At 38.2% G+C, this 14,690-nt stretch overlaps 1 protein-coding gene across 1 annotated transcript in view; it reads left to right on the forward strand.

Annotated features, from left to right (window-relative positions):
* The window catches only part of LOC140166776 (two pore channel protein 2-like), an 88,096-nt gene that overhangs the window by 30,963 nt on the left and 42,443 nt on the right, over nucleotides 1–14,690 (forward strand). The window contains exons 14-15 of the mRNA XM_072190268.1: nucleotides 916–1,032; nucleotides 1,756–1,854. Of these exons, the coding sequence (XP_072046369.1) occupies nucleotides 916–1,032; nucleotides 1,756–1,854 (216 nt within the window). The remainder of the gene's footprint in view (nucleotides 1–915; nucleotides 1,033–1,755; nucleotides 1,855–14,690) is intronic.

Here is a 14,690-nt window from a genome sequence, read left to right on the forward strand (position 1 = left end):
GATTGGTATTGTTAGAAATCTATTCACCTCTGATGATTGTTGATTGGTACAAGTTAAAGGTTACAGGTCATACTTGTATTTCACTGGCTTGGAGTGCCTATCTCTCTTTCAAAGCAACTTAGTGGCAGTCTCCTCCATGTTTCCTCTCATGCAACAAGACCTAGCATAAACCTTCCCAGCATAAGCCGCTATAATTTGGTTCACCTCAAGTTCGGTAGTGACCTACGTGAGTATTTCGCCTGCTGCAGTATCAAATCGCACACATAAAAAAATTAAAAGCGGATGTACAGGGCGGTTTGTCGGCACGCTTACGGCACAATCGCAAAAAAGCATTGATGTCACTACCGAACTTGAGGTGAAGCAAATTATATCCATTTATATTGAGGGTCAAGTCGAGCAAATGGGATCAAGTGCCTTGACCAAGGACTTCACAATGTGACTTGAACCAGCAGTATTATGTTCAGGAGTCCGATCAGTAAACTGCCAAGCCACTGTGCTCCTGTACTGTTGATTTAGAATAGTAAATTGATTTAATAAAATAATGGATGAGCTTTTTTGTCAGTATTAGATACAGCTCTTTTTGCTGTCATACCAGAACGATGGTTTGTGTCTCTTTATCAATGGACAATTTCTATAATTGACACTTCCCTGCCGTTGATGGGGTGAACATTGATATTACATCAATATCATTTATTTTAAAGTAACGAAAGCAAGGTCCAGAAGGGTATCACACAATTATGAAAAAACGAAAGCAAGGTCGAGAAGGGCATGATATTGATGTTCACTCCATCAACGACTGGAAAGTACCAAATGTAGGAATGGTCTATTTTGTCTAAAAAATATATGCATTCCGATAACTTGGTAGAGAAAGCAGATATTTATGTCTCATATCTTGATATTCTTTTTTCTTTTCAGCCACCTATACGAACAGAACACAACAAATACTTACATTTCTTGCAAGAATTGATAGTGCATCGTTATTTTAACTACTTTGGAACTTTTGTGGCTGTTTTAAATGTCTTAGTTATAACTGTAAGTATGTGGATTTGTAGGGTTGTTTCAGAAGAGTTATGTCTCCATTGATTTAGTTTTAGAAGGGACTATGAAATAAGCGTTGTCTGTGTATGTGGGAGTGTTTGAGAAAAAAATTTCGCGAGGGTTTTATTTTCGCGTATTTCGCGAATGAAGATCCGACCGCGAAATTAACAACTCGCGAAAATGTTTTCCTAAGTATGACATAATGCGATCTGATGAAGAAAGCGATACATCGTTTAGAAATCTGATACCAGCACTGGTATGCTCATTAGCATACCACCGGAAGAACAAATTTCGATGTTTGGCGTCAAATTTACTTAAAGGTATGATAATAAATAAGTAAGGTTAGATAGAATACTGGAAACACCTGTACCTCCTGAGTTCATCAGGCATCTGATTGGTCACGTGACAAATGACAGGGAAGATTTTGCACATATTGGGTTTTGTTGATGGCTGGCTCCACCACTTTCTCCTGAAGAGAATGGAGGTACAGGGCGCAACTGTAGCATGTAAGTTGCAAATGTAATTCCGGTATTCAATTTGACTTTTCCTATATATTATATATGATGATAAAGATTGACAGGAGAATGGGGAAAACAATCTGGAAATACACTGTTTGCTCCATTTCCTCCCCATTAGAGTCACACAAACATTACAATTGCAACCATTGTAATAACATCTCTGTGCCAAGTCTGAATGTATGTTTTGTTGACTCGGCAGGTGGAGATAGCTGTGCAATATGACAAAAGTTTCTACAAGAGGGATTCCTCGTTAGCTCTCATCAATTTCCTCTTCATTATGTTTTATGTTTGCGAACAGGTGAGTTAATTGTCAAGTTTGGATTATTGCGACCCATCACAGCAGAATCAGGCAAAAGTTGAATAAAAAACCCCAAGATTTTAATATTTCTATAAAGACCAGTGTCTTAACAGAAATGCTGATATGCCCTCAAATAAGCTTGATTTTAGCACCTTTCCGATCAAAATTCCCACTTCCTTTGACTCGTCCAAAATGCTTGAACATCAAATGTAGCAAAAACTTTTCAAAAAAAAAATTCACTTCATCAAGCTATTTGAAACTTGGATATTCCACTTGTAGCTGGGTTTTGCAGTGATGGGTTACAATATGTGGTTATTGGGCTTGTCCTTCGTAAGTCAATTTGTACCAAAATTCCTTCCCATACTGCAATATTCATATTGCATAACAGAGGAGATGGATTAACCTCTGAGCTATATCTATTGTTATGCAATATGCCTATATCCTTGATGGAAGGAATTGAGTACAAATTGACTTCCGGTAGAGAACCTCAAGAGCTACGTATTGGGGAATTTGAGGTTGGTTTGATCTAAGAATTTGGATGAGGTTGTGTACCCTGCCATTTCTGTGTGTTGCCTGTAAAATAATGATGTTTACAGTGGAATCTTAATCCAGTTTTGGTAACACTTAATAATGATAATAATAAATGTGGCCATTTCTAGTGCCTGATGCCAATCCACAGGCCTCTTGCACACTTCACAGATTTTCGCTGAGCACTGTAGCCCAAGGCACACCTTTTAAACCATTCAACAACATTCAGGGATGCAGCTCAATATAGGCGCAGTATCCTAGTCTACCCACATATAACCATCGCAACCAGGATCAGCTCCCCAAGTAACGTACAGGTATAAATTGGGACAATTAGGCAGCTGGTTCCTTGTCCATGGGAATTTCAAGATTATTGTGCAATAATTTTCACAAGATTATTTTGCCAACCACCACCAGGGCTCAAACTCAGGACCTCTAGCACTGAAATCTGATGCCTTACATAAAATTATGTTGTGCTTATAGTAGTTTGCATATGACGTCATGTCAACCAGACCAAAAATGCCGTGCTGCGCAGGTCAGCAACCAATTACGCAGTGCCTTTGCCCTGACGTCAGACGCAAACTAGTCTGTTTAATTCGCTCTTCAATTATAGATAGTTTGCAAGGTTATGACAAAGTTTATTGACCTATCAGTGACGGCTCCTGTCGGTGACAGTCATTATCTTATGTACACTTTATAAAGCCAAACTGTACCATCCTGGTCACAGCCTTTCTGTACTTGCTAGCATGTCAGACTTGATTTGCTGCGTCATACAGTAGTGTGAATCTACTTGTTTAGCCAATGAGATATTTATTTATTTATTATTTATTTATTAGACTCTATACACTGGTGATTGCACAATATCATAAGAACAGCTAAATATCAATGTGTAATAACCGGATAGAACCATCCAATCAGGATACCACTTGTGTAATTTGCATAATCACATATTATATTGGCCATAATTGTGAACAAAAAAATGTCATGGTTATAGTTCACATGGACAACCTAAAATGTCAATATATTGTTTTTAACAAGCTTTGAAAGTTTATTTCATCAAAATTGCAATCTACTAGTCTATACTTTGTTCTACTTAAAAATGTAAAAAATCAGTAAAAGTCCCAAGTTACCCTCACATAAAGTCACATAAGTTTTCACCAGTCAAGCATTACACAAAGTGCAACTAGCATTGATAGGTGATGCCCTTAATTTCATGCGCACCATTGCAGCGATTCAATGCTGTTATGAGTCTTTGCCATTTACAAGTTGAACAAAGTATAGAAATGCAGATCAAAGTCCTATTCATATCAAGTAGAACAATTAAGACGATAATTTACACATGAACTACTCAGTGCCAGAAGTGGGTAAGTGTAATAGCTGCCCTGTGAACATTTGGCAATATACACACAGTATATTGTACTCATCTACACATGACAGCTACACATGGCAGCTATTGCACTTCTCCACTTCTGGCACTGAGTAATCGAAAATCTATGTGGTGTATCAATTTGGCTCAAACAGGGCAGAGTTTTCTGTGCCACTTATTACTCCCGACATAATAACAAGTTTGGATAGATAGGTCGAGGTGTTGCCTGATAACATTATTGAATATTTTGCCTAAATTTATTTTCTTATTTAAATTCAATCATTGTAACAGTTTCAACATATTACAACTTAAATAATGCGCAAGTGAAATCATTATGTTCTCTGACAATTGATACAAAACATTTCTTGTTCAAAGCATACTTTATTGAAATGAAATTTCTAAAGATGAACTGTATAAAATAAGGCAGGATTTAAGTTTATGTTCATATGTAATAATGATGATGGTAACAATGAGGATGACAGTGATTAGGATGATGATAATGACATTGATGATGATGGTGTGTACATGTATACATATTTCAGTGACCAGCACTGCATTATTGTTTTTAGATTCATTTTTATGTTTAGCAAACTTTCATATGCATCATCTTTACTTGCCATTACATAAAAACCTGTTTTGAGGGTTGATAAACAAGCACAGGTAACACTCTTATATTCAAGTGACTCCCCCATTCCACTTGCATCTTTGTGATATACAGGCAAAAGCTTTAGCCGTATATATGGTGTAAGCAACTGAAAGTGAATTATGCTACCTGAACCTATAATCACCCTAATGCTGGTTTGCATACTTTCTGCCGCTTGCCGCTTCATCATGCCGCTTGTACTTTTCTGCAAGCAGGGCGGCACACCGCTGAGCGGCAGCGGCATGACTGTGAAAGCCACTCTTGCCACTCAGCACCGCTCCAAAATCGCCGCGGCAAAGCGGTGGAGTGATCGATATATCGGCTTGCCGCTGGCCGCCGCTAGCGTTTTTGGCGAGATTGCGCAGTGAAGTAAAATCATCTTCACAGCGGGCAAGCGGCAGAAAAGTATGAAACCAGCATAATATGGCAATCATCCTAGTATGACAAGTGTATAATTCATTTTCATTGCTATATGTATGATCATGTTTCATAATCAGTTTTGATTCATATATGTGATGTGATCAAGCAAAATCAGTCGAAAGTAGGATATATTGATTTTCAGATAGAGCCAAACTAAGACAATTATTTCTTTTTTTGCATATTGTTTTGGAAATACTTCAACCATTCATATCGTAGGAATTAAATGTTCAATTTCAATGCGGTTTTCTGCAATATGTTGCTTTGCAAATGCTTTATACAATCATGTAAAAAACTGACAATTTAATATGCCCAGCTGTGACTGATTATGCTTGACACACCACAGAATGATGAATGAATCTGTATATTTAACCAGGTTGTCGACCTTTTTTGTGGTTACAGAAAGAACACTTAAACCTGATAGCTATCAGATAGGGTATATTAGGTCAAACTAACTATCACAATATAAAAGAAAAATAGCAAACCAGCAAAACATCACTTTTTACAAGAAAATATGGTAATGCAAAGTGCAGCATGACAAAATTTCCCGAAAGAAAAAATAATCCTTTTCAACGTGGAAGCAACAAAGCATTTTACACATTTTAAAATAAACTTTACATATGACGATTTTCTTATTTCAATCAATAAATTGTAGTCTTTTTACAAGTCTAGCCTCTGTTGGGAATGGTAGCGGTTCCTTTTTCTTCTCGCACATGGAATCTTACTGTAAATCTTGGATTGACAGGATTTTCAGAGATTTTCTGTACAAAATATATTAATTATAGCAGCAAATACAGCAATTTGATCATAATATGTCATTCTATTTCATAAAGCATGTAAATAATTCGCTCTGTAAGTGTAAATTGCTATCTGCCGTGCGTGTCTACTGCTAGCGTACGTTCATACCATACCATGCCGAATTTGACTACCTTACTCCTACGATAAGAAAATACAGAAGTATTTTGATGTCCTATCATGTCTTCATCAAATTGATTTCATGTTTTCATATGTCTGCTTTTGTAGTACATTCTATGCTTTGTCCAAATACTTTAATATAGTTTTACCTGCACAAGTAATCTCTGCTAATGAAAAAAGAAGATCTGTAAAGTTACACTTGCGGTTTTCAAGTTATCATTATTGATAAATTTCAGGCTCAGATCCTCCGATTACATCAAAGAGCTTGATGGTCCACTTATCAGCGACAGCGAGCATTCCATGGGCTGTAAATGCCAAATTGAATGGATGAAATAATCCTTGAATAAGACATGCTGTGAGTGCACCTGTCTGAATGTCATACCGTTCCACGACACCTGTGCTGCGTTGCACGACTCCTGGATTTAGACGATCATTCCTCACAACGAGGACAGAGTCGGAGATAGGATCGTAGCACATTCCTAATGCTTCGGGAACATTGATCAGTTGAATCGACTGATTCATCGATGTATCGAAGATTTCAACCCTCCCAAGTCGTGCATGACTTACGGCTACAAGGGTGCCTCGAAGCGCTGCGATACGACCAGGTTTCGTCGCGGTTTTGAGCGTTTGTAAAACCGTCATGCCTTGTGGGTCATAAATGATTATGTCAAAATGAGTGATATCCCCAACGAGTATTCGGCCATTATCTGCCGTAGCAACAGTGCACATTCCTAGCGTTTCCTTGTGATAATTTGGAAGCGCTCTTTCATACTTTCCCTTTGGTGTGTAAACTTCAATCACAGTCCGCCGAGCTACCAAGAACTTGCCTTTTACGGTCACTGCAACATCAGCTGGTCTGTTTACATTATTCGAATTCAACTTTATATCAAAGATCTTCTGACATTTTCCTTTCTTCCTTCTAGCAAAAACGCTTACCACCTCCTTGCTAAAGTCGCACACCGCTACAGTTCCATCCGGGGTTACAGCGATTCCTTGAGCTTGCTCAAAGCTACCAAACTGTTCTGTTGGCGTGAGTGGTTTTCTTAGATGCATTTCTGCTGCCTGCTGCTGCTGCTGCTCTCGAAGAGTTGATCTTGTCGAAGAAATTTGTCCTGGGAGTGAAGACCAACTAGGTTGCGATGGTATTGTGCTTGTTGGGGGTGGTTGTGGAGGTCTATCAGGAGATGGAAGTGGAATAATGTACTCCGTAGGAAGGGATTGCAGTGTTGTAGGGATGCCAGGTAGAGGGCGGTTTGATGGCAAATCAGATGATTGGAAATCATCATCTTTCTGTGGCAGTTCAATGTACATTGGGTCCCCCATAGATTGATCATCCATTGGTGTATGCTTGTCTCCCTCCTGCTTGCTCGCAGGGGATACCTTATCTTGTAACTGCTTTTCCAAACATTCAATTTGCAACCTCAGTTTTTCAACTTCGGAATTTTCGCTTGACTCTTGAGGGTGCTCGACCTGCTCCCGTAGTTGTGTCACTCGCCGACGTAGTGTCACACGCCTTGTCACTTTAGCACTCTGCTTGCGTTTTTGCTCCGCTTGCAAGACTCTTGAGAGGGAAGTTTGTCGGAAGTTTGTCAATATTTCCTTTAGGAACGCGAGTTTTGAGACGACATTCAGGGCATAGTACGAAACCGTGACCGTTTTGTAATACCAGCTGTCGCAAACATTCCTTACAGCAAACGTGGCCACATTCCAAGTTCTTCGGAATGCAAGGTTCGATGTAGGGGTCAAAACATATTGTACATGATAGCGCATTGCCCTCATAGTCCGATGGTGAAGAAGCGGCCATGGTTTCAGGTGAAATTGTTTTTGTTCATAGACACTGTTGCATGCTCTCAGTGAAATGGTAACACAGTTCCTGTTTCAAAATTGTATGGTGCAATTGTCATGCAAAATGTTGAGATAAATGTCAGATAGTAAACATTAATACATAACCAATTGATTCCGCCATAGGAGATGGTATTACTGATATGAATTAAATATGAAGTGCTATGAAGTAATAATCATGTGGCTGATTATGATTGAATCTATATTGGTCATATCAGCAGTGTTGCCATTTTCCACACCCAAAGCAGTGCAGCTAAGGACAAGGAGCATTTTGTAAATAAGGGAGGTGGGGGGATCATGTATAAATTCAAGTGCTTGTTCTCCCCAGCATCCGAGTGTGCAATAAAAAAGTTCTTCTCCCTTTTTGCACAGGCATCATTATGGCATTACCATATTTTAAAAACTTAAACAACCTGTAGTGGTGATGTAGTGAATGGAAATGTTTCAAGAGTTGACTGGTTACTGGTTTATTGCCTAGCGTGCGATCTCGCTAGATTAGTTGAAAACCATCTGTATAGATAAGCACGCTGAATAGCACTGTGCATGGAAAACTTTACCTTGATAATGTATTGGGCTATTCCAGTTGAAATCCATACCCATGGAAGTCTAGTGACCTTAATCTTCCACATAGGGTGTATAGATTTTGAATGGAGTCACCAATTTTGGTAACCCTATTTGAAATTCATACTCCCTGTATGGTAGATTAAGGTCATGACTTCCATAAGGAGTGCATGGATTTCAACTGGAACAGCACATTATTTTGGAAGTGTCATCTGACGGAGCAACCCAATGGTGCGCGTGTGCAAACTTTGCATATATGGCAACACTCTGTGTCAGTTAGGGACTGGTGGTTGCATGAATACCTGATAATCAGACTTGGCAAATAAAGGCAATTTAGTAAATAATTATTTGTTTGTCATCCTTGATGATTCAATATGTATGTGTGTTGTGTGCATCCGCATTCAAATGGTGGAGGTGTGTGTATATTATACACATACCAACTGTGGAGCCTGATTGCAACAATGGAGCTCCATGGTTGGAGAGTTTAAAAAATGATTTTGAGCCACAGAGGAGTGTATAGCATCCACATTTTGTGATATGAATACCTCTCATTGTGTACGGCTAATAACACCATGGTTAAATTGTGTTTATGTGAAATTTAACAGTTGAAAACTCATACAAACTTGAGGAAGGGAGTCATACATGTACATGAGGGGTGTTAAATATGCCAAGAAATTGACCAAGGATCTCTAGGGGGTAAGGTGGTAAACAACTGTGTGTTTTTGTCCCTGGTTGGCCTACAGTGCTTACTTGTGTATTTATGGTGGGGGAAGGGGGTGTTGGGGTGTATGAGTGCAATTAATTTTTAGAATAACCGAATTAGACACACTACTGTATTTGTATTTATTGATTTTGTAATTTAATTGAATGATTGATCAATTGGTTGGGTGTGTTTTTGGATGTATGAACTGATTGGGTAATTACTCATTTAATAAATTGATAAGATAATTTTCTTCTGTAGGTAACCGACTATAATTTTGATATTATTGTGACAGATAAAATAAGAAGTTATCTATGTTTGTACCCTAAACAACCTTACAATAGCAATAATGGGCAATTCCAGTTGAAAGCATTACACCCCTTATGGAAGTCATGACTTGAATCTCCCACACAGGGGGTGTAGATTTAAAATGCAATCAACCTTTCAGGTAACCCCATTTGAAATTCACACTCCCTGTGTGGGAGATTAAGGAAATGTCTTCCATAGGGGGTGTATGGATTTCAATTGGAATAGCCCGTTGGTATCACAGATCAAAGTATCCTACTTGTATTGATTGTCAGATAGTTGATTGACCCAGTTGAAAGGTGCCATTGGTGATCCCATCAAAACCGTAACAAATTAAAATTATGTAGGAATTGCCTAAAAAGTGATGTTATCAGGGTTTTTTTTTCATATAAAAAATTGTGCAAAATGAAGAAAACTGTAGTTTTGATAAATATGGCGCTCCATTCAAATACACACAGCTACAAGTGTTTGTATGGAAACTCTCCCAGCATTGACCAAAAATGTAGATATTTTACTCCTATTTATGTTATTTTCAGTCATTACTTGCAGGGTATGTTAGGACATCCATACTCTTTACAAAAATGCAAACAACTTGGTTTTGGATGATTTTCTGGATTTTCACTGGTAGTATCTTTGAATACATGCATAAGGCATGGACTAGTGAACTTGGATCGTTATCTGGTTTCATTAATTAGGGACAATTATTACGTTATGTGGAACATAATTGGATATTGTAATAGGAGTCAGTCTAGGTATGTGTAACCTTTGCACAAAATTTTGAGTATGTGCTCAGCAGCCTGGTCGGCAAAAGGGTAACACATTTACACATGTAGTTTTTGTTGGCACTTATCCCTTTTTGTGACTTCATATGTGGATCAAAGTTTCATCAGAATCTAAGTGTTCCCAGCTTCTTGGTCCAGAGATATATGTTAAGATTACTCTAACTGTTGTAGCAGAGCATGGTCTAACTGTCAGACTCGTCTTTGGTGCATGTGGTCCCGGGTTCCATTCCTGGTGGTGGTAACTTGCTGGGGGTTTTGACTTTGGTCGAAATTTTCAATACATTTCTTCTGTTCCAGATATTTATGGCTTGGAATTATGTGAAGAAAATGAAGATTTTCGCAGGAAGCCAAATGATGATTTCATCACTTTTGCTTTTAGTTTTACATCACTATAAAAATAATTATTAACTTAATTCTGTTCACGGTTGATATTCAGTTGTCTTTGCCAAAATAACTTGGCTGACAGAAACTTATGCATTTATTTGCTTGAGTTTCTAACTAAGTTGCAATTTGCGCTATATTTTTTCAAGTATAGCTGAGGGTTTTCAAAACTTTTAATCTCAAAACATTGCTTAGAAAGTAACTGAACCACACAAAGACAGCTAGTAAATAAAGGATCATTACCAGCAGTTACTCAAATTTGTATCTTCTTTTCATTTTGTGACAAAAATGTGAAGAGACATGTGTAACAGATGTCAATATCACACTCAAATAATATGACAATGAGAAAGATATAGTGTTACAGTTTATTTGAAAAATATTTATTTGTTTGTATATATCAGGTGACACAAGGGACCAAAATTATCCCCTTTCAACACATAATTAAAATGACACCAGTCATGAATTACTTGATTTCTGAACCCTCTTTAAGGAAATTGCTTAAAATGACTACCAATCAAGGAGTGCTCGAAAAATGTACCCAAGAAGGTCCAAATTATGAAGAAAAATTAATAGAGGAACTACTTTTCCATGTTAAACCATTCATATTAACCTGAAACAAGTCAACTTTTAGTATGGTCAAGTCCACTTTTTGAAAATAAGCAAATCTGTTTAGGGACTGTGCAATAATTATGAGTCCAGAGGGTAAAATTTGGGAGGGGGCAAAAAAATTTTGGCCAGCCGAAAAGAAGGGGGCAAGAAATTTTTGGCCAGCCGAGAGGGGAGGGCAGGAAAAATTTTTGGCACACATTCATGGGGCACTTTTTAAATATAACGCTCTAAAAAGGCTTAGGAAAACTGTACGGAAACGCTTTAATATGCAAATTTTCGTGCTTGCTGCGCTCGCAACATATATCTAGACCATTTAAGGTTTGAAAATTGGGACCTCAAAACTTTGGCATGTGCAAATGGGAGGGGCAAAGATATTTTGGTGGGCCAAGAGGGGGGAAGCGATTTTTCCCTCGGGTGCGGGGGAGCTCATAATTATTGCACAGCCCCTTAGGGAAAAAGCCCACATTGTGGAAATCTCACAATTCTCCCCCCCCCCCCTGCCTTGCAACAAATCCTGGTTACTGGTCCTGCAAGTTGGTGTAACATCTCCCAATATACTCTCTGATGCAATTACAGAGATATGCAAAAATAGTGTGACATATTTCTAATCTTAATCAGATTATTTCTTGTTTGCTTTGAGATAAACAGCAGACTGAACAATACGGTTGGGGAAATCCCGAATAAATATCCTTGAGTGTTTTACAGTCATGCATGACCTTTGAACCTTTGCATGGTTTTGTGCCTGTTGCACCCAATCTGGAGTTAATAAACTTTGATCAAATGAGATATGTACATTGCAACATTGCTTCTTCTAAAATTACAAATGAATAATTGCATTCTGCCAGTAGCATCAAGCCATCTTGAAATATGGGGTGGAGGACATTTAGCCCGGTGGGGTCACACAACTTGCAATACTGACCGCACGATCGTTACCAAAATCAAGGAATAAGGGGTCATTTTTAGGGCATGTCCGCGGACAAAATTGTCTGTGAAATTGGAAAAATAGGGGTGTTTTATTGCACAAATGTCTGCGAAAATGGAAAAAAAGGGGTTCTTATTATTTTCTCCTGATCCCGTGGCCAGATAAAAAAATCACAGGAATAAATTTGGTTTCCTACTTTGAACTCATCCCGTGATCAATATTGTTCTCGGTTCTGATTTATATGCAAGGGGTACTACTTGAATTATGTGATGCCCTTGTTAATTACTGAAAAAAACAAACATTCATAGGCCTAAAAATCCCTTCCTTGAAATGTTGAAATAGGGTCAAAATTGCAAATGTGTCCACGGAATCTAAAAAATAGGGGTGTTTCAGAGAACCATTTTGTCCTTGTTTTGGAGTAAAAAAGGGGTAAAATTTCATGATTTGTCCTTGAAATCGACTGCGAAAAGGGGGTAATTTGTACTTATGGTAACGGTCCTATGCATCCCCCCTGCCAGGGAGTGACCCCACCGGGCATTTAGCCTGAATTGTCAAAAAGTGGCTTAAAAGAACCAAAAATGGGTATTTTGCCAGAAAGTGGGAGGCCCCTCAGGATTGATGCCCATGCATTCTGCACATCATTTGATTAGAAGTACTTGTTTTAGATTGTAGTGGGTTGTTTGTTTGTTGGGGGGGGGGGGGCTGTATTGTGGGAACTGTTTTTAGGTCTTGAGGAATTTCTCCCATAGGGCATTTCCATAAACCATACAGACATTTTGTGTGACACACAGATTATACACAGGTAAATACTGCATTTGGAAGAGAATCTGGTAATTTGTCATTAACTTGCTATAAAGTTCCTATTCAGCTTAATTTTATCCCGGGGCACTCAGAATAAATGGGGTGGGGGCACTCAAAAGAAATCCACAGGAAGGGTACTTTTTTCATGCATCGTCGAGGTTTGCGCAGACCACGTTATGGGTAGCGGTGAAAAGGGTACATTTTTTTATATCGTAATCAGTGAAAAGGGTGTCATTATTGGTCCGTGAAAAGGGTCCCATTTTTACAAGAAGGTCAGTGATTAGGGTTGGTATTTTCACATCCTCCAGATCAGCGTTTAGGGTGTGAAATTTGAGGGCCTGCTTGAGGATGACAACACATGAAAGTATACAGAGTGCCCCCCCCCCCAGGATTTTATCGCAGCAACTATAAAGAAATCAACAATTTGAAGGACACTGTTCAGCATACTTATTTTGATTTGTTTTAGGCATAATACTCTGTATGACTGTGAGAAATCATGCATTCTGATTGTGCCGCCATTACACATGAGCATGTTGTGCTGTGGTTATGAGAGCACCGCATGTGTTTCAACTCTACACAACATAAAACAGACAGTGACATCCCAACCAAATGCGAAGTGACAAAAGGTATAGATTCATAAGTGCAGGTTAAACGAGAAGGACACATTTCATGTGCGTTCACCAGGTTTATTTCCCCCGATAATTTTGAGACTCACTGGTTGGATTATAGTAGTTTCTCAGTGGGTTGTCCCAAAAACAATCTGGGAAAATATCTGACGAGTTCAATTGGAAGTTACGATTCTTTCTTAGTTTCGTCAATTATTATTACTTTATACAATACTTTTTGGGAGTTTCTTAAAACAATGAATCATAAGTCAAAATTTGGAATTGTTCACACAGAAACATCAAAAAACAGTGATTTGAAGTCAAAATCTTTGTTTATGGTTAATTTATTCAGACATTTGACCAATTTTATTTGTTCAGGCGCTTCGAAAAGGAGGTCACTTATACAGCTGCATGCTTGAAAAATGTCATTGCTAATTATATATAGGTCAAATACGGTACACAATAATTCATACCTGCAAAAGCATGCCAATTTAGATATAATGGAACAAAAGTTATATAATACTTTGAAAACATAAATCAAAATAATTTTAAGTACAATTCACTTGCCCTGACTAATAATACATTCCCATCTCCATAATAAAATAAGGGCCCTTTTAAACATACAAACATAGTAAAAGACATCAATGTAACAATTTCACACTGTCATGGGTTTACTTTCAGTACCATTTATAGCAATAGTTCACAGCTATGGATATCACGCTACTCTAATGCAATATTATCTTACATTGAGTATGAAGAACACCAATTATAACACATCTTTTAAGAGTAAATGAAGTAAAATCATAGACTATAAATAAAATTAGTACAATTAGAGATTAATAACTGCGCATCGTTTATTTGGAGGGCATTGTGAAAAATCTAAACATTTTGCCTTTGGAACCGAGGGATATTCCGAGGTCCAAAGCAAAATGTTTAGATTTTTCACAATGCTTGACATATACCGATGCAAAGTTATTAACCTCATTCATAACCGTTACTTTAATCTCTTCACCTTACAAAATAACACAAAATTTTGCTCAAAAGTTTATAAAAATAGATGATTTTTACATCTTCCCTTTCCAAAAATCGATCAGGCTAAAACAGGACGACCAATAACAAAAGTGTGTATCGCAATCTGTGCAAATATGGTAGCGCGCAATCCAAATACGGCAGCCAGTGCGCGTGCAGTTTGTTCGACGCACAACAACACGCAAACGCCGGTCAATTGTGTGCGACATTGGAACAATTACGCATTTTGCGGTCAATTGTGAGATATTAATGACCTCGATTTGCATTCGCGTTTTCACAAATAACTAAATGTAATTGGATCGCACACATCGTGTTTATTAATGAGCAAGGGTCGCGCTGGTGCGCGTCTGCGCGTCAGGGACGCGCGGAACTGTTGTTGGGACGCAATAAAATTAACGTTCAGCTTACCTAATGCGTTCGCCAAGAATATCT

This window comes from Amphiura filiformis, chromosome 12, assembly GCF_039555335.1.
Source record: "Amphiura filiformis chromosome 12, Afil_fr2py, whole genome shotgun sequence".
Taxonomy (NCBI): Eukaryota; Metazoa; Echinodermata; class Ophiuroidea; order Amphilepidida; family Amphiuridae; genus Amphiura; species Amphiura filiformis.